At 42.9% G+C, this 21,486-nt stretch overlaps 1 protein-coding gene across 20 annotated transcripts in view; it reads left to right on the forward strand.

Annotated features, from left to right (window-relative positions):
* The window catches only part of SIPA1L1 (signal induced proliferation associated 1 like 1), a 322,135-nt gene that overhangs the window by 177,707 nt on the left and 122,942 nt on the right, over nucleotides 1-21,486 (forward strand). For all 20 annotated transcript variants that reach the window (XR_002831389.1, XM_023761346.1, XM_014463336.2 and 17 more), the window contains one exon: nucleotides 15,904-17,702. Coding sequence is in view for 19 of the 20 variants with exons in the window: in XM_023761346.1 (XP_023617114.1) it covers nucleotides 16,205-17,702 (1,498 nt within the window). In the remaining variant the exon portion in view is untranslated. The remainder of the gene's footprint in view (nucleotides 1-15,903; nucleotides 17,703-21,486) is intronic.

Genomic DNA, 21,486 nt, shown 5'->3' on the forward strand with positions numbered 1-21,486 from the left:
GGGGGCTGCAGAGCAGATTTTTGTGGATGACCTGCTGCTCTCCCATACTGCCGGCAGTATTGGAATAAACGCTCATATATGATTAAAAAATCAAACATCCAAAACAGAAACAATCAGAGGGCACAAATTTCTTCAAAATTGGGTCCTAGAGTCAATATGAAAAATTAAATAGTCTAGTTGGAAAATGAAGGTTAAAAAATTCTCCTAAGTACCTTAAAGGATAAAGAAATGGAGGGTGGGAGAGAAAAGATAAGGAACTATTCAGGAGGTTCAGTATCTAATAATGAGAACATTTATAAAAAGGAAGGAAAGGAAATTATTTTTAAAAAAGAAATAAAATTGCACTTAACTGAAAGAGGTATATTTTTATATTGAAAAGACCCTCTGGATGTCCAGTACAAGGACTATAAGAAGACACACAAAGGCCACTCCAGTATCAAAGATGATCCTGAAAAAGAACATGTAATGTGTAAAAGAGCAGGATCACAATATCATTGTTTCAGTTCTAACAACAGAAGCTAGAAAATAATGAAATAACACTTAAAGTAGTCTGAGTGTAAATACAGAGTTCTATGCCTAGCCAAACCATCAGTCAGTTTAAGGCTAGCCATGCCAAGTCTCAAAGCTTTTGCCACTGATGGTCCATCATAATGAGGACTTAAAGTAAGAAGGAAGATATGAGACCTGGGATGCCTGGGTCCATCCCAGGATAGGGGACTGGCAGGATGAGGCTGATGGGATGTTTCCAGATGCCTGTGCTGCAGACCTGAGGTCAGCCAGGCTGGACGGAGGTCAGCCATGACGATGGAGAGCTCTAGGAGAGGGGTCTCCAGGAAGGAGAAATGGAGTTCATAGGGCACCTGTTGCTTCTGACCAGGTAGGAAAAAGTAATGAGAAAGAGTTTTGTTTTCTTCCTTCTCTTGTTGAGATTAGGAAGAATTAAAGGTAGATACCTAGAAAGTAACCACATGGGGTGGGGGAGGGGAATGAAGCAATTATTAACTCCAGGAAAAATAAAGTAAGCAACTGAGCAAATATAAATATAGCCATAGTAACATAAATCCTGATTTTACATACATATGTTTACACATATATGTACACATGCACACACGTGTGTGTGTGTGCATGGCTATATACACACATATCTGTAGTACATGTGTACATAGATGGGCAAGGGAATGGGGTGCTCACTGGAAGCATAGGTATTTCTCATCTTTCAAGCAGAATTTCAGCAGAGCATAAGATTGAAAAGTCCAGAAACAGCACGTGAGCATGTTATTTAGGAAACGGAAATACTGGAGGAAATGGTGCTGTGAATGCAAAGCAAAGCGTTTGCTCCTGGAGTAACACCTGCTGTTTGCTTTTAGTTTGAGTGTTCTTCCTTCTCTGCCTGTAGTGCTGTTTGCCTTTTACTAGAGTGTGCATTACTTTGATGGAAACACACACGATAAACTAAATAAATAGCATGGGAGTGAGTATCTCTGGACCATAGGTTTCCCTTGTACAGATTGTAAAAGCACTTCCCAGTGTTTGTTGTACTACCTGTTTCCTATTCAGAAGTAGTTGAATTTATCCTTTAGCCTCTGCTAAGGACTAAGTGCCCTAAAGCTAAGTAGAGGCAGTCCCTGGCCTGAACGCTTGTGTGGTTGGGGGGTCGGGGACGGTGAGGGTGGGGGCAGTGGAGCAATCAAAAAACCTTGCAAAATCAAGAAGTTCTGTATGAATGTCTTTTGGGGACTGAGGATGTGGGGGGAGTATAGGCGACGTTAACAGAAAGAGTGGATGCTAATAGTTTACAAGGAATGGGAAATGGGGCTGCTGAAGGAATGAAGGTTGTGGAGAGCTGGTGTGAGTGTGAGCAGGAGTCCTGGGCTCAGCAGCGCAAATCCCTTTTGCTCTGGACAGCGGAATACTTCCGACTGTGGCGAGATTACAGAGCCCAACAAACTGAATACTTTCTGGTTTACCTCCCCCGCCCCCCACGCCCACAAGGGGTTCTGCCCATTTCCATTGCTTCTAGCAATGCAAGTATGCCTGTTTTAACTGTAGCACTATTAAGGGTGAGTACAGGCATTCCTCGAATTTTTCCTAGCAGGTATAAAATGATGCAGTGGTTTTGATCTGTGTCTTTGTTGCTAATTATACCCATGATTGTTATAACACCAGTTAGGCTTTTTCTTGTGCTTGTGTTGAAATTCTTATTTCTCATTCCAACATATTCTTTCTTTTAAACCTGTTTTTAACTGCAGTTTTGTAAGAAAACAAAAACAAACCACTTCAAACTCATTTACTTTCTCAGAAACTTAAAACCAACAGTCCTCTTTTTTTTTAATTGCCAGCACGCCTGATATTAGAAGGTAATGTTACATAATGAAATCATAATTTCTTTAAAAGTAGAGAACCCCTATTATGATTTTTAATAAGTCACCCGTGGTCCTCTCAAGAAATGCTGTAAAAAAGGTAACATGGCAGGGATGGGGTGGGAAGTGGACAGCTTCCTGGAACAGACTATGTACCTGAGTGCAGTCTTCAAGAAGGAGGAGTTAGGAGGAACAGGATAGGTAGGAATAAGGCACGACAAGGAGGGAAGGGAACTGCATGAAGTGTGTTCCAGCAGAAGTTGCCATTTGGTTTCTCCTGAAGGCACGTGAGTGCAGCCAAGGTGCATGAAGTAATTGCTGCTGGTTCCATTTGCCTTTGACTGGAGCTGGAGGTTCAGAGTATAAAGGGACTCGGCTCATAATCAGGGAGACCTGTCATGCCTTTGGGAAATTCTTTTATCCTGAAAGCGGAGGGAATTTATTGTGGAGTTTTAAGCACAAGAGTGTAGGTGTTGTGCTTGCCTGCACGCACTTTATAAGCACCCTGATGAAGAGGCAAAGTGATTGGATTTTAGAGCGAGAGCTCTGCAAACACACAGGACTACACTGTAAGATCCAACTTACCCTTCCAGTTAGGGGAAGGGTGACCAAGGAACAGAAGAATAACTTCCTGTCACTAGGTTTTATCTTTAAACACTTGGTTGGTTTGCATTATTTAACTTTTTTTTTCTAGTTTGCAAATGAAAGTTTACATGATAATATTTATAAGTTTTTGAGTAAAATCTCATTTAGATATCAGGGATTTTTGAGTTTGGGAGAATAGATAATTTTATATAGAAAATAATTTTATTTGAAGTTTACATATAATGCGTATGTATATTCGTATATGTACATACTTAGTAAGAAACACTGTGCATTGAATTCATTATTTTCATTTGCTGGTCTTAATTTGTGTTGACAAGTGGCGAGAAACATTTGTATAGGCCTCCTATATTTAGAACCAGGATATATATAAAAAGATTCAAAATGTATCAGTGGTGAAATGTTCCATCAAGTAATTTGCTTCAGCTTGGCATGGGGAGGTGCTCTGCCTCCTCTGAGCTTAGTAGATATTTTCATTCTTTCTCACCTCTGCCTCCCTTCAGAAGTGAGCTGTTCTGTGCACCACTCCTTTCTCTCCTCTGTTCTTATTCAGTGCCTGGGTGTGTGTGTGTGTGTGTGTGTGTGTGTGTGTGTCCAACCCACACACAATGTCTGGAAGAATTCACAAGTTAATGCGGATTGGGCTGTCCTAACAGAAAGATATATTTTTCACTTTTTCTGCACTATTTCAGTTATTTTTTTAAACTAGAAGGAAGCATATAATTCACTTATTTAAAAAACTTTGAAAAAGGAGGCAGCAATTGGGAAGACTTGTAAAAGATAAAAATGATTTTGACTACCATTAATTTGATGGCAATACTTTTAAATTCTGGTTCCTGTTGCCTCTACCATCTATGCCATGCTAATCGCCCCTCCTTCCATTTTTCTGTAAATGTGTTTACTTACTTTGCTAGGATTTTAAAGGAGAGAGAGAGAGAGAGAGAGAGAGAGAGAGAGCGAGCGAGAGAGAAACATTGGTCTGTTGTTACTTATTTATGCATTCATTGGTTGCTTCTTATATGTGCCCTGACTGGAGATCGAACCTGCAACCTTGGTGTATTGGGGCGACACTCTAACCAACTGAGCTACCTGGCCAGGGCCTAATAGGTAGCTCAGTTGTCATTGGTTTACTTTCAGTTATTTCATGGTGATGGTGCCTTATCCAGTTCTGATTCATGTCATGTTGTTCTTTAAAGAGATTTGTGGGTTGTTGTTTTTCTGGCTATTTTTCATGCTCTTTGATGATGAGTGGATAGAGGAAGGAAGGTCAAACTGTGTTATTTTTCATTCACTGCTATTGTGAAGGCTCTTTATGAGAGAAAAGTGAAGCTGAAATCTATATTAAATTTTTGTTATGTGGACTTTTTTTGGACATATCTCTCTCACACTAATATTTATGAGATAATCATAATTACATTTTAGATTACAATATAAACTCTATTAATATATCAGTTCAGTTCTAATTCATCTTAGAGACCATGTGATTTTTGTTTCTCCTGATTCCATTTCAAGGACACTGAACTTAGGTGCTTTGAGATAAGGATTGGACAGATCTCTGTCCTCAAGAACCTAATCTCTAAATGAGGAGAAAAGGCCTAACTGTGTGTAGAGTGGAAAACAGAATTTCAGAAAGTAGTAGCAGAAGAGGCATTTTTAGGAGGGAGAATGCTCTGGTGGGAAGAATGTGATGGCTCAGACCCCAAAAGAGTGCAGCAGGGTGTTCCTGTGCAGACTGCAGTGGACAGTCCCTCCCCCCAGACCGTGGAGGACAGTACCTCCCCCCAGACCCCGGTGGACAGTCCCTCCCCCCAGACCCCAGTGGACAGTACCTCCCCCCAGACCCCGATGGACAGTCCCTCCCCTCAGACCATGGAGGACAGTACCTCCCCCCAGACCGTGGAGGACAGTACCTCCCCCCAGACCCCAGTGGACAGTACCTCCCCCCAGACCCCAGTGGACAGTACCTCCTCTCAGACCATGGTGGACAGTACCTCCTCTCAGACCATGGTGGACAGTACCTCCCCCCAGACCATGGAGGACAGTACCTCCTGCAGATGGCCGTGGAGTAAATGAGGCAGTGTACAGTAACAGGTGCATAATGAAAGCTCCAACTGTAGTTACAACGGATGGCAGCAGAGTGCAGAAAAAACATACTCTGCAAAGACAGCAGGTGTGGCAGACAGGATAGGAGCCAGGAAAGGCGAAGTCTGGCTTCAAATGTGGGCTCTGCTCCTCGCAGGTCAACTTTGGTGGACTTACACTTTCTGGCCCTGAGTCCGCATGTGGAAAATGAAGGGTAAAGACAAGGCCTTTTTTCTAATGACTCACAATTTTAACTTCTGAATGTAAGGTCAGAGAGGGAAGGTCCACAGTGTGTCTCGGGCAGACCTAGTTCCTGCTGTCCCAGGAAGAAGGAAGCGCTTTGGGGTCAGGAGCCAAGTGGTCCTGAATTCCAGGCTTGAATCACAACAACAGATTGCAGTGGAGGAGCCACCGAAGTTCCTGCAAGATAAGTAACAAGGCCACGTAAGGAGGTTAATTATCGATATTTCCCCCCGCTGGGTGCATTTCTGCAGATACAGAGATTCATGTCTGGGTTGTTCTCAGAAGTGGTACTCGGGCTCCTTTTATAATGTATTTTCAAAGTGGTTGTTGTGCCATGAATTCTCTGCCAGCCCAGTATTTACCGAGAGAGCGCACTCGGAAGTGAGTACTTGTGTCACAAATGGGCTACCAGCCTTGCTGAGGGAGATACTCACCTCATAGGTGCTTGTGAGGACTGAAGGGGTGAACAGGTGGCAGAGAGTGACATGGATGACAGGTGCTGCTCTCTCAGAGCCATCTAGGGAGAGAGTGCATACCCAGAAGTAAGAGTACAATGAAGCAGACAAGCTGTCTATATTTAATGCAGTCTGTATGGAAGGAAATGATAAGACAGGGTGGAATGATTTTATGTTGTAATTTTTTTTCTTTTAAGCTCTTGGTCCTTGGATGATATTTTAAAATCTGCTCCTACTGTTGATACTAATCATGATTAATAATGATTTGGATATTCGAGCTATGCTTAGAAGGCACTTTATGTTCACCCATTTTTCTTACTGACATTATGTTCTGCTCTCTTCCGAAGCTAAATTCAAATGTGCTTTTCAAGGGCCCTTAAGTTCTTTCTGGACTATACATATTCAAATGGGAGAGCCAGGACATCTTGAATGAGCTGGTTTGGGACATTCTGTCTTACTGAACTTCTGGTTTTCCGCATCCTGGCCTTCTTTTCCCAGTTAGAGGATAGGGACTGAGGGCGGAATTGTCCCTCTTCTCTCCTCCTGATAGTGACCGCCTTAGAGCAGGCACTAACCAGTGCTCAAATAGCCCACCTCATGGCCTCCAGGTGGCTTAGTGATGCAGATTTTCAGCCCAGCTCATCATATGTGAACCCCAGGCAGTCTTCGTGGCTGACCGAATTTCAATCTGACTTAACCAGTTCAGGCATCCTTTCTCTCTGGACCTCAGAGGAGACAGGCAATACCACTAGACGCTTCCTTTCCAGGTCAGATACACAGTTTCCTTTCCTTCTGCCTCAGAGCACTTTATAATGCTTTCCAGGGTGTTGGCTTAAAAGTCCAAATGGTGACATTCTTTGCGCTTTGTCCGAATCTCTGCAGCAGGAGGATTGTGGGACAAAAGGTGAGGTGTCCATGTACATTGGATAGTAGATGTGCCCCAGGAAAGGGGACCAAGGGGTGATGGCTCAGTCTCTGCTTTGTTTAGGCAGCCTCCCCTGGTTGCCAGGTCCTTGCAGCCTAATGAGATGAGGGACTCTTGGGTATGAGGGGACTTTTATGTCAATACTAGAGGCCCGGTGCATGAAATTCATGCACTAGGGGTGGGAGGGGGTGGGCGAGGAGGTACCCTCAGCCCAGCCTGTGCCCTCTTGCAGTCCAGGACCCCTTGGTCCTTACCGCCCACTTACTCACTCCTTACTGCTGGGCTTGCTGCTCCTTAGCAGCAGGCTCCTTACCGCTCGGCTCACTGCTCCTTAGCGCTGCCATGGAGGCGAGAGAGACTCCTGCCACCACTGCTGTGCTCGCCAGCCATGAGCCTGGCTTCTGGCTTAGCTGTGCTCTCCCTGTGGGAGCGCACTGACCACCAGGGGGCAGCTTTTGCGTTGAGCGTCTGCCCCCTGGTGGTCAGTGTGCATCATAGCGACTGGTCGTTCTGGTCGTTCCTTTGTAACGGTTGTTTAGGCTTTTATTATATAGACTAGAGGCCCGGTGCACAAAAATTTGTGCACTCGGGGGGGGGGGGTCACTCAGCCCGGCCTGTGCCGTCTCGCAGTCTGGGACCCCTCGGGAGATAACGACCTGCTGGCTTAGGCCTGCTCCCGGCTGGCAGAGGGCAGGCCCAATCCCTAGGTGCAGCCCCTGGTCGGGCTCAGAGCAGGGCTGATTGGGGAGTTGGGGCACCGCCCCCTGTCATGCACAGAGCAGGGCGGATCGGGAGGTTGCGATGCCACCCCTAGTCACACTCAGGGTAGGGCCGATTGGGGGTTGGGGCACCGCCCCCTGTCATATTCAAGGCAGGGTCGATGGGGAGGTTGTGGCGCCACCCCCTGTCACGCAGAGCAGGGCCGATCAGGGGGTTTGGGCGCTGCCCCCTGTCACTCACAGAGCAGGGCCCATCAGGGGGGTTGGGGCTCTGTACCCTGTCACGCACAGAGCAGGGTCGATATCAGGGGGTTGGGGAGCTCCCCCCTGTCACACACAGAGCAGGGCCGATCAGGGGGTTGAGGAGCTCCCCCCTGTCACTGACAGAGTAGGGCCGATAGGGGAGTTGGGGCACCGCCCCCTGTCACACACAGAGCAGGGCAGATCAGGGTGTTGGGGCACCGCACCCTGTCACACTCAGGGCAGGGCCGATGGGGAGGTTATGGCTCTACCCCGTCACACACAGAGCAGGGCCCGTGGGGGGCTGGGGGGTTGGGACGCCGCCCTCTATCACCCACAGAGCAGGGCCGATCGGGGTTGGGGCGCCGCCACTGTCACACTCAGGGCAGGGCCAATGGGGAGGTTATGGCTCTATCCCGTCACGCACAGAGCAGGGCCCATGGGGGGGGGGTGGTTGGGGCGCTGCACCCTGTCACACACAGAGCAGGGCCGATCAGGGGGTTGGGGCGCCGCACCCTGTCACACACAGAGCCGCAGGGCCATCAGGGGGTTGGGGAGCTCCCCCCTATCAGGCACAGAGCAGGGCTGATCAGGGGGTTGGGGCGCCTTCCCCTGTCAGGAACAGAGCAGGGCAGATAGGGAGGTTGTGGCCCCGCCCCCTATCACACACAGAGCCGCAGGGCGATCAGGGGGTTTGGGCGCTGCCCCCTGTCACACTGACCCCGGTGCCGGGAGGCCTCACGGCTCCACTGATCCCTGTGCTGGGAGGCATATTACCCTTTTACTATGTAGGATAGAGGCGTGGTGCATGGGTGGGGGCCGGCTGGTTTGCCCTGAAGGGTGTCCTGGATCAGGGTGGGGGTCTCGCTTGGGTGCCTGGCCAGCCTGGGTGAGGGGCTGATGGCTGTTTGCAGCTGGTCACACCTCCTTCAGGGTGGTGGTCCCCACTGGGGTGCCTGGCCAGTCTGGGTGAGGGGCTGAGGGCCGTTTTCAGGCTGGTGGGTGACTGAAGCTCCCAACCGCTCCTTTTTTTCTTTTTCTTTTTTATTCTGGGCCAGCTTTAGCTCTGAGGCTTGGCTCCAGCTCTGAGGCCTCTGCTGCTGAGAGCAGGTATCTGGTTTGTTTGGGTTCTATAATCAAAACACTGTTTCAACTCCAGCTCTGAGATCCCGGCTGGCTGAAAGCAGGTTACTGGGGTTTTGTTTAGCTTCTATATTTGTAACAATGTTTCAAACTGCAAGCTCAGAGGCTGGCAGCAGCAGGTGGGGAACGTTGGCTTCCTCTGTCACTGGAGCAAGCAAGCTTCCTGTTAGCTTCAAGCTGCCTGGCTGCCGGCCACCATCTTGGCTGGCAGTTAATTTGCATATCGCCCTGATTAGCCAATGGGAAGGGTAGCGGAGGTACGGCTAATTACCATGTTTCTCTTTTATTAGATAGGATTAAGTATAAAAAAAGCATTTGTAAATGAGGAAGTACAAGCAATGGTGTTAATCATCTATGAAGTGGTCATTTAAATCATGTGAATATTGTTACTTTTATAATCTTATTACTCTATACTTAATGTAGCCCTATTTGATTCCATTTTAATCAGGGGAGTAAGCACAAGATTATCTCATTGGAAGGACCTGCCATCTGTTGAATTTTGACTTGTTCAGTGGTGTGAATGGTTGGAGTTGGAGGTTTAACATAGTGCAGTGTTTTACAATTAGTATTCAGATGTTTGTTCATTGCACCACATTCCCAGATCTTATTTTATTGTCTTTTTTAAGCAACAGAAGGATGGATTTATTTTTTTCTCCTAATTCTTTTCTTCTGATTATAAAAGTTACACTTGCTCATTTTAGAAAATAAATATAGAGAAATATAAAAAAATTAGTCATAGCCCAGTTATCTAAAAACAAGCAATATAATCCTTTAGTGAACTTTCTTTGGCTTATTTAGAATATCTATACATAACTTTTAAAAAATATTGCTAAATTTATGTGGATACAAATTTGTTTGCATCATGAATTCTTCTAAAACTAGGCCTGTTTGTCTCCAATATGTTCAATAGGATGCACAGTGTAGAAATATTCTCTCCTTTTTTTTTAGTTCATGGTCATGATTTTTTAAAAAATCTCTTAGTTTAAAAAAATTAGTGTTGTCTTGGACGGTGTGGCTCTGTTGGTTGAAGCCTCTTCCCATACACCAAAAGGTCTTGGGTCTGATTCCTGGTCAGGGCACACACCCAGGTTGCCGGTTCGATCCCCAGTCGGGGCATGTGTGAGAGGCAACCAATCAATGTTTCTCTCTGACATTGATGTCTGTCTGTCTCTCTCCCTGCCCTTCCTCTTCCCTCTCCCCCCGCCCCACCCTTTTCCTCTCTAATTTCAGTTAAAACAGCAACAATAACATATCCTCAGATGAGGATTTTTAAAAAGTCCCAAAAAGTTAGTGTTGTTGGTTTGTTTTTTAACTGGAGCGGTATTATCATCTCCTAAGGGAGGTGATATATAGTGTGCCTCTGCCATATTTAATCATAGTACCCTTTTCCTGTGAATTAGTAAGTTGGAGAATTGGTAGCACAGTTGGGAAAAAGTTGATAAGCATTTCTCCTGTAATATGAGATACTTACTGGTTGTCCACACTGGCGTCCACTTCTCACATTCCCTTTTCCTCAGATTATACTTGGTAATACGTTGTTTAGTATCAGATCATATTTGATAAGCAACTGTTCAGTAGTAGGTCACAGTTTACAGTATTGGTAAATAAGTTTTTAATATATTTTAAATGACTACTAATGTATAAATGAGTACACGAGAACACCGATTGGCTTTATTGATCTAGGTCTCTGATATTCCAGGGTCAGGCATGGACACTCTCAAAACGCCCCTGTGAGAGGATGAGCTCTGATTTTTTTTCCTTGAAAGTATTAGTTTACTGCACCTCAAATACATACTTATTATTTTTTCTATAATCTGATTCACTGTTACTTTTCTACTTTCTGCCTTTTACTCTACTTTCAACTTTTACCTTCCTACTTTAAGCTTCTCAAACCTAGCTCTTTGGCAATAAATATACTTGCTTATTTAAGTATAAGAGATACATTTATTTGTATTCTTTATTTTGCCAGCTGTTGAATCATTTTGCTACTTATCAATAATTCTATCATATAACTTCTTCTATACCTTCTTTTTCTATTACCCCTCTCTGCCCTCAAGCTTTCTGCCAATTTTTCCTATTTTCCATCACCCTTGGCTATACAAAGTACCTTCAAGCCTTAGTAGGCCTTTGAAATGTAACTTTATTTACTGAACTTTTTTAGCTAGCGGGGTAGGTGGGAGACAAGTGTTATTCTCTCTTTTGGTTCTTACTTGGCCAAACAGGCATATTTTAAATTGTTGTATTTTTATCTCTAAATCTAAATGTATCTTAATCCTGTTATATATGTTTTGTATCCATAACTTTTTTATTCACTTGGTTAAGTTCAGGGCAAGTTATTTGACTCGGCTTTCAAATCAGTGTTGTCTTTTTAGATAGTGAACATTTGGAGAGCAGGAACTAGATTTATCAACTCCGTTTTTCCCAACTAGATTTATCAACTCCTGCTTTTTGTGGAAGGGGGAAATTCCAGTCTAAAAAGTTATGTGCTACTTCGTAAAGCTTAAATTACCCATGACATTGCACTGAGGTGTTCATATGTATTTTAGGCTAACTTGAGAGAGTGAGATATCCCTGTATATGAGATATTACTTTTATGTAAGGTGAGTGAAATTCAGGAAAGCCAAAAAGGGATATAAAGAAAATAGTTTTGCCTTATTTGGTTATCTTAGCTAATCTAATGTTCGAACACTGTGAAGTTAAATTTCGGTTTTAAAATAAAGTTTTCTGTTGTATTCTAAAGTAAGAATACTTGGATATTCTAAATCTATGTATTCAACATCATAAACTATTTAGGCTGATGTTTTTGTAAAGACTCTAAGATTGTATAGCTCTGAATTATTGGAGCATTTTGATAGTTATCATTAAACCCCCCCCATGACCCTCAAACAGTGAGAGTTGGCCCTGTATTTGAGGTTCTGCCAGTTAAGGAATCTAACAAAACATCATGTGAAATGAGGAAGTATTTCTTGAGGAATGCCACATCTTTTTGGTGAATATACCACATTGTATTACAAATTATTTCAGGAAAGAAACTGTAGTTGTTTTTATGTTTTGTTTTGTTTCTCCTTCCCACATCTTATATAACCTTTAAACTATTCTTTATACCCTTGGCACAAGGAAAGTTTCCCATGTTGTTCTCTTCATTTGGTTCCTTGAATTATTTATTGTTCTCACTTCCTTAACCACCTATTCATTTCTGGGGGGAAATTGATTTTTTCACATTTTCCTTGTTAGTTAATAAATTGTAGAAAATAGATAAATACGGAAGATATCAAATGAGCATTTGCATATATTTTATCTGGAGTTTGGGGGAGAAGATCATGAGTAGAGATTTGGAGGTAACTGCATAGACATGATATTGAAAGCTAACGATATAACAGTGCCAGCCAGTACTGGCTGCCATGCAGATACCTTCCCGGGCAGTTTCATTATTCTGTTTTTATTAAGTTGCACAGACAGCTGTGATGCAACCAAGTGAACACCTGCTTTCCAGAGAAACATGTTGACTCCGTGCTCCTAGGCCTGCTGTCACATCCTACAGTGTCCAGGGCTCACATGCATCCTAACACTATACCCTTTACAGCCCCTTCAGACACATAAAGAATGGGAAGAGAATAAGCGCAGGGTACCACCCTGGATCACCAGCTCCTACATGGAGCCTCACAGCGATACTGAGGAGTGAGCAAAAAGCAGGAGGCAAGAGAAAACGAAGAGCATGGTTGTCCTAGGAGGCTAGAGAAGAGTGTCAGGAAGGAGGGAGGCGGCAAAGGTGTGAAAGTCTCTAAGAGTCAGAAGGACAGGATTGTTGTGCACCTGGAGTTTTCCTTGAAGGGATGGGACTGCCTTCTCAAACATCCCTAGGACCAGGTGTATGGTCGATGCTCAGAAGAGAATGCAGGAAGGCTGGGGATGATTTAGGAGAGGAGAAAGCACTTCTTCCAAAAGAAGGGCATTGTCAGAAAGGGGTGGTGATTATGTTGTGATAGACTTTGAGTGATGAAAAGACTTTCAGCTGGTAGAATTTGAGTGGATAGTCTCATTTTCTGATACAGTTTCCAACAGCTCACTGAACTAAAAGTGGGATTGGTACTCTAACTCAGTACCATGGGATTGGTATTTCATGGACTCAAATAGTACCTAGAGCTATAAAATTAAACATGTAACAGGAAATTTTTAATATAGCCTGCTCTTTCAACAGATGGAAGTGACATGTTATAATTAGCATTGCTCTTCTGTTTAATTCTGTTGCTTTTTGCCACATTTAGTGATGCTTAGGCAGGTTTGCTGATAGTCAAGATAATTACTAATAATTGTCAGCATGTGCTTCCTATTTCCATCACCCTAAGGAATAGGTTTTAGGTGTTATTGATTTGCCACCATACAGGCATACCTCATTTTATTGCACGTTGCTTTACTGTGCTTCACAGATATTGTGCTTTTTATAAATTAAAGGCAAGACCCACCCCCAGCAAAAAGATTACAGCTGGCTTTATTGCGATACTCACTTTATTGCAGTGGTCTGGGATGAAGCTGTAGTATCTCTGAGGTATGCCTGTATTACCCATAGATACTGTATTTTTTACTAGTAGTTTAATAAATCCACAGCATATATATTTCTACATATGCTAGTCAGTATCCAAAATTTATATTGCACCAAAATGAGTTTGATGTTATAAATAAGGGTGAGGAAAGGGAGGAAGGGAAAGAGATAAAGTAGGAAAGAAAGAAAAAAAATTGTCATTTAACTTAGTTGTCTGTCTTGAACCTCCTTAGTTTTGACAAGTCATTAAACTGTGGGCACTCTCCCCCTCCTCCCATGTGCCCATCTATATTTTGAAATTAAAAAAAAAAATTGAGTTGTTGTTATAATAAAGATGTAATAGGAGGCTTGGCATTTCTTTTAAATTGTGAAGAAATTTTTATGTTTAAAATAAGATTTTAAAAAATCCATTAAAAATATAGGAAGCAAATGAGATGTTCTGAAGGGAATACCTTAGTAGTAATGGCCAAGGTTGGGCATGTCCAAGTCAGTTCAATTTGTTGTATTTTAGTTCTGGCTCTTCGTTTCCTCCTACCATGGGTATAACGTCACATAGCCTTAAAAAGACAGTCCCGCAACGAACTGTTTTCTAAGGGAAATGAAATGTGGCAAGAATGAGCTTTTATCATGGTGGGATTGGTGTGTTGGCCTTTTTGAGAGCGAACGTTCAGGCAGTAATAGATGATTTATCTTGATTTCTGTGAGATTGTGCGAAATGTTGAAAGATCTGGTTTTTATAAGAATCTACTTAGAATTATTCTTTCTGCTAGTGTAGTCTTTCTCTGAAAGATATTTCATTGAAATAAACAGCATATTGTTTTCCTAGTTAAAAAATAGCTCATAAGTTCTGGTTTGGATTGACAGAGGAGTTTCCCTTTGGAGATGGACTGGTGCTTGCTTTGCATTTGGCTCAGTGGACTGGCTCCCTTCCATTCTGTGAGGGACACTTCTCCATTCCGAGTTGTGGCCCCACGTGCTGCCTTTGGACGCAACAGTTAGCACGTTCCTCCACTTGAAGGCTTACCGTTCAATAGGAGCCTGTAAAGTTCTGAAACGGAAAGGTAATCAGAACAGTCTGACAGTAGAACTCTCCAGAAAGCGCCCAAGCCAGGTTTAATTAGGTAGCAGTGCAGGACATTCTCCCTTCACAAAAGGTGGGGAGGAGGAGGGAGGGGGTGAGAACAATTGGCATTTATCTGACCCGCTGCCCAGCCCAGCCCCCAAGCCCAGCTGGAGCTGGCTGGCCCCGCATTCTGCAGGCAGCCTGCAGTTTTTGAAACACCCCAAATGTTCCAGCCTTTAAATAGCAGCGAGTCTTCTAAAACGCTGCTGCGTACTGCAAGAGGAATTAAAGCGGCTGCCTTGCAGGCAGGAAGCCGACAAGCAAGATGCTTAATTATCGTGGAAGTAAGTGCTTGTTACCGCTGCGTGGAGCGGGGAGCGAGGCTCATCCGCAGGGTGTCGGCGTGATTTGTAGACAATGCAGCCCTGTCAGTGCAGTGCTGGGTCAGCAGCATCTTCCCAACATGGATTTGGCAAGAATCTAAAGGCCACCCCTTGTGTCGTGTGCGGAGCTTGGGAAAGGGTCCTCTGCCTTTATTTCCGGGATGCACGCCACCGCGCAGGGTTCTGTGCTCGGGATTTGTGCCTCTCCCTCCTGACTGCTGTGCACCGAGGAAGTTGGTCTTCAAGGCCCTCGCCTGGAAGGATGCTGACAGTTCTTGGTCGCTCTTGGGGAGTATGCAGAGGTCTCGCTACGGCAGAGGTCTAGTTTCTGCTTTCTTCATAAATGAGCGCCAAAGGGTGGGGTGGGTTGCAGTGCCTAAGGAAATGCAGACATTTTGTTAATTAGTGAACTAGCTCCAGCTTTAGGAATAAATGAAACTGGAGAGAGCTTGGGAAGAGGTGGTGGCGAATGCCGGATTCGTTCTGAAATGTTCCTCCTCCGGGTAAGTAATAAAGTAGAGGATAACACAGAAGCGTGCTGGATAGAGTGGCTCTCGGAAAATGCTGTTTATTTTCTCTCTGTTGTATTTGCTCTTGCCAACTATGTTAAAGCCTTTGTAAAAAAAACAACAAAAGACAAATTAGGACTTTGAAATATGGAAGGTGTTAAAAAGTGAGTGCTGCTACATACTAAATAAAATGATTTTTCAATTTTTAGTCTTGTTAAAAAAAACAGACTATGTATTGTTCAACTACTGAACTCTGTGGGTTATGTCTCAAAACTTTTGGTCAACGCAGTTGCTGGTGATATTCTGCATTATTGGAGGTCGTTGGAGTCTGTAATTAGTCTGCGCTGGGAGTTGGAGCCTTAGTGTCCTGGAATGAGATCTCCCCACTCCCCGTTCTATGGAATAGCTCAATTAAGCTGAAGTACTAATAGTCTTTTAAAATATATATACTTCAAAAGATGAATTTCATTAAACGCTTTCACTTTCTTTCAAACCTGCTTTGATAAAATACTGGGGCATGAGCTGTGAACCACATTCATTATGGAGTCTTTTACTTTCATGTGTCTGGTTTTGGCAATTGCATATTTATTTTTAGATGTATTTATCAAATGCTAATTCCAATTGTCCTTCTCTTTCAGAGAAAGCATGGGATTATAGCAACCACAGAGTCCCAGTAATACAAGTTCCATTCAGTTTTTTCTGAAAGAAAGCCATCTATTAAAGTGAAGCAAAGGAACGATTGTGGATTATACTGTTCTGAAGATCTGGATTTTCAGAAGCTTGAAAATAAGGCATCGTTTAACCTTTTAAATGAAAAAGAGTAAGATCTCATGCAACTGCTGTATTTGCTGGAAACCGTTCTCCGAAAGGGAAGTGCACATTTAGAGCTGGAGATGATGGTCCTTTCCGCAGGGATTTAGGTCTGACCGCTTTCCCATCATGACCAGCTTGAAACGGTCGCAGACGGAGAGGCCTATTGCCACGGACAGGGCCTCGGTGGTGGGCACCGATGGCCCCCCCAAAGTCCACACTGACGACTTCTACATGCGGCGCTTCCGGTCCCAAAACGGCAGCCTGGGATCCTCGGTCATGGCTCCGGTAGGGCCCCCCCGCAGCGAAGGTCCTCACCATATCACCTCGACCCCCGGAGTCCCAAAGATGGGGGTCAGGGCTAGGATCGCAGATTGGCCCCCACGGAAGGAAAACGTCAAAGAATCTAGCCGTTCAAGTCAGGAAATAGAAACCTCAAGTTGCCTTGAGAGCATGTCCTCCAAAAGCAGTCCCGTGAGTCAGGGAAGTTCTGTTAGCCTCAATTCCAGTGACTCAGCCATGTTGAAAAGCATACAGAACACGCTGAAAAGCAAGACGAGACCATTGGAGAGCATGGACTCCAGATTCCTCATGCCTGAAGCCTACCCCAGCTCCCCCAGAAAGGCTCTTCGCAGAATCCGGCAGCGGAGCAACAGCGACATCACCATAAGTGAACTTGACGTGGATAGCTTCGATGAATGTATCTCACCCACCTACAAGACTGGGCCCTCCCTGCACAGGGAGTATGGTAGCACCTCTTCAATCGATAAGCAGGGAACGTCTGGAGAGAGCTTCTTTGACTTGTTAAAGGGCTACAAAGATGACAAATCCGACCGAGGCCCAACTCCAACCAAGCTCAGTGACTTTCTCATCGCCGGTGGGGGCAAGGGTTCTGGTTTCTCTTTGGATGTTATAGATGGGCCCATCACACAAAGAGACAACCTCAGGCTCTTCAAGGAAAGGGAAAAACCACTCAAGCGACGGTCCAAGTCTGAAACTGGAGACTCATCCATTTTTCGTAAATTACGCAATGCCAAAGGTGATGAACTTGGGAAATCATCGGATCTTGAGGATAACCGGTCAGAAGATTCTGTCAGACCTTGGACGTGTCCAAAGTGCTTTGCCCACTACGATGTCCAGAGTATATTATTTGACTTGAACGAGGCGATCATGAACAGGCACAATGTTATTAAGAGGAGAAACACCACCACGGGGGCTTCGGCAGCTGCTGTAGCGTCCTTGGTTTCAGGACCTTTGTCCCACTCAGCCAGTTTTAACTCCCCGATGGGCAGCACGGAGGACCTGAATTCCAAAGGAAGCCTCGGCATGGACCAGGGAGACGATAAAAGCAACGAGCTTGTAATGAGCTGTCCGTATTTTCGGAATGAGATAGGTGGAGAAGGTGAAAGGAAAATCAGCCTGTCGAAGTCAAACTCTGGCTCCTTTAGTGGGTGTGAAAGTGCCTCCTTTGAGTCTGCACTCAGCTCCCATTGCACAAACGCAGGAGTGGCAGTGCTTGAAGTGCCCAAGGAGAACCTGGTGTTGCATCTGGACCGCGTGAAACGGTACATCGTGGAGCACGTGGACCTCGGCGCCTACTATTACAGGAAATTCTTCTATCAGAAGGGTGAGTAGTTCTTTCTGGAAGAGTACTATTTGTTTTGTTTTGTTTTGTTTGTTTTTAAGTTGTGTGACATGAGATTTTCTTGTATTTTCTCTTGATGGTAAAATAGTTAAATGGGTATTTGCTGTGATGTATTTCTCTTTGTGATGTATTTCTATTTGCATTTTTATGAATTCCTTTAAGGTATTAAAATGTCTTGTATATTAAATACTCATGCTTTTTAAAAAAACATCTGATTTAGTGAATGAGGTATATAATCTTTGTGTAGAAAACTTGTGTATCCTTTAGGAATAAATGTTAAAGTTGAAAATATTTTAAATATAGCTTTATATTAAGGGATACAAAACCATCTTAATGCTGCCTTTCATTAATGTAACACTTTTGCAATTAGTGCAGGACCATTGCTTTTCCGCCTCAATGTTCTCATCAGTTAATGGGAATTGTAGTACATCTCTCTTTGTTTCACAGGCATTTTAGTGGGAGTTAATTACGTTATTTGACAAAAGTCACAGAGCCAATAAGTTTCAGAGCCAGGAATCAAATTTAGGTCTTCTGTATTTGAACATGTTGGTGACTTCCTTTCTAGTCTTTTTTGTTCGGGGTTGGGGGGTGGAATATATATATACATTGTTGGGTTATAGTTTGTGTACCATTTTATCTCAGACTTTTAAGAAAGGCCCTGTGATTTGTTAAAAAGTCAGTAGTTTAAATGAACTCGTAAGAGCTTTCTAATAGTGTTTTTGAGCAGCATTATTAATTGAAGAATGAGTTTGTCATATAAGCGCCCAAGCTGGGAAACAGGATGCTGGCCAGGGAGGGACATGCACTGTGGTCCTCTGGCTCAGTAACCTCTGCAGCCAGGTTGAGAGGCCCTGTATGCAGATGACTACAGCAATGTTTTGATTTCCCACTTACTGTTTTGGAGTTTTTGAATCTTATTTAGACTTATTTTTCTGAATGACATTACATTTCTAGTACTCATTATGGCTTTAGAATAAAACTTACCGTAAGGTTATTAGATGATAGACCCTTTTTTAGAGGGTCTCCTATTGACAAGGAGAATCTTAACTTGTTACAAGTACATACTAGTATGTCTCCTAAATATTCGTGGCAATGCTTCTGGAATTAATATGATAATGAAGACCCCAATTTCATTTTTTAGCAACCTTTATTCTCTTGGGATAATTTCCTGGAGTAGATTTTAGAAATCACTTTTTCTTATACTGTCCTTTAAGCTATAAGGTTTCTCAGTGTTGCCATCTTGGCATTTAGGGCCAGATAGTTCTTTGGAGAGGGGCTATCCTATGCATTGTAGGATGTTCAGCAGCACCCCAGGCCTCTACGCCCTAGATGCCAATGTGTGTCCTCTCCCCCATCCCCAGTTGTGACAACCTAAAATATCTCCAGGCATTGCCAAATATTCCTTAGGCAGTACTATTGCACCTAGCTGAGAATGCCTGATCCATTGTACCTGGGGAAATTTTCACAGGTGTTTCTTAGCTGTCTGTGGGTGAAGGCCATCTTGCTGAAAATTGACATTTCAGGTCCAACACAAGAAAGAACATATTAGTTACAATCTTTTTTAATGTAGTAGTAGGTACTTTCCCCCCATTAGGCAGTATGGTAACAGTAATAATAAACATTTTCAAGTACTTACTATGTACCAGGAACTTTGCTGAACTTTTGATATGACATGCATATTCTCATTTCAACCTCTCTGCCCACTGTGGTAGGGATCGCTATTGGTGACATTTTCCAGATGAGAACACTGGGCTTAAGTGACATTAGTGGTTTAGCTGTCATGGAGCTAGTAATGTTGGAATCAGGATTCCACCTTTGAGTCTGACCAGAGTCATGTTCTTAACCGCTGGGCTCAGCTCTCTATTGTATTAATCTAAAAGGAAGGAGTGTATGTTTATGTTTAAATCAGATAGAAATTTGTTTAAAGGATTTTTATCTCTCCAAAGTTGGGGATAAAAATTTGAATGCCTATATTTCAGAGTAATCCAGTTTAGCTCATAACACTTCATAAATTTAAAAGCCACCAATCCAAAATAGTTTCTAATTTGAAGCATGGAAAAGTACCCTCTTACCCAGCATAATTAGAACTGGTTAATTGAAAATACCTGTTAAATCAGGAAATCTTTAAAAAATGTACATATTCAAAATATTTTATTTTCATTAAAATATATAAAAGTATATTTGCCAAACTCTTGTGAGTCCAAGGGCTTTTTCTTTGACAGTGATTCTACTATTTTGAGTATATGTTTGTATTAATAGTATAAACCACAAGAGCACAAACATAGACACTAGCAAAGCAATCTGAATATTATAAAATCTTAGGTTTCATATTTTTTCTCATTTTTTTATAGCCATCTTACCCACATCTAATCCAACAGCTTTTTTTTTTAGTGACTTGTCTTTATTAAGTCTTTCCAAGGCCTTCAACTTAGTTTTTAGTAGGAATGAGATTTATTTTTTGTGATCATATTCCATAAGCTTTCATAATATTTAATTAAATTTCATAATTACAGTAACAAGTCAACTGGTATATACAGGTTTGGAAGACACAGCCGACTCTTTGTCCAGCTGGTGGGAACAGAAATCCCATGTGTGTGGTGCTATGGATTGCCTGCTAGTGCCATTGGGCATTCATCATCGTGGCTTACAGAGCCCGGAGCAGTATTTAATCCAGGAGGTTGGCTCAGTGAAAGGCAGTTACATAGAGTGCCAGCTGTATTTTCTTGGGCCACACAACTTAGGATTTTCAACTCAAACAGGTCATTTGTCACAATATGATAATATACAGCAAATTATGACTATGGATAACATCATTTGAAGCTGATATTAAGCCCCCTAAAGTATAACTGTATATGAAAATATTTAATATCTATATGTTTATCGCTGTATAAAATATAGTTAAGTAATTCTGTCTTATAATTTTTATATACAAATTGATTCACTGCAATTAGTGCACTAACTCATTTTTCCTAATCAGAACCTTAAAGTGAGTCAGCCCTTTTGCAGGAGTACATCAATGCCAGGTGTAATTTATCTCCCAGCAGCAGGATATAGGGCTCCTGGCCTGGTTCTCACTGTAGCCTCTTTATCACCACATATTTTCTCACCACATTCTTCTGTTTAATGCATTTCTGACTTCATTGTGGCTAAGTCTCTAGGGAAAACAGTATACTGTCAACATTATATGTAAATTTTAATTGTGTTTGGCTGATGTTTTTATAAACATCGTTATTTTGAAAATTTGGTCTTTAGAAGATATTTGGCTTCAATATGTAAGCCCAGTCTATTGCTGCAAAGATCCTGGACCAACAGAGGAATCCCACTGTTTGCACTTATTAAAATAAGCAACACACTGTCAATGTTCTTTTTCCCGTCCTTTTTCCTACCCACTTCTCTTTGCTCTTTTGTAGTGTGTGTGATGTGTCTGCTGAGCCTCAGCGAGGAGTAAATGATAGTAATAATGCAGCTAACATTTATTGTGTTATTACTTTGTGCTTTATGCAGACCTCCTCACTTAGTGCTCATAGGACCCCAAGTGAAGCTGTCAGTGAGATAAGTCCAAGTGGTGCAACCTCAGCCTTCCTAGAGAGGCACAAACCAGGCAGTAGGAGAGCATTAAAATTAATCAATGTAGTCCTCTCCCTTTGAGTACATATATGTTTTGTATTTAGCTTTTATGTACATAGTCACCATGATCAAAGTACCAAGGTAATTTGTAAGTGGAAAATATTAAGTTATAGAATAATTGTTACCTGTAGCCGACATG

This window comes from Myotis lucifugus, unplaced genomic scaffold, assembly GCF_000147115.1.
Source record: "Myotis lucifugus unplaced genomic scaffold, Myoluc2.0 scaffold_207, whole genome shotgun sequence".
Classification (NCBI taxonomy): Eukaryota; Metazoa; Chordata; class Mammalia; order Chiroptera; family Vespertilionidae; genus Myotis; species Myotis lucifugus.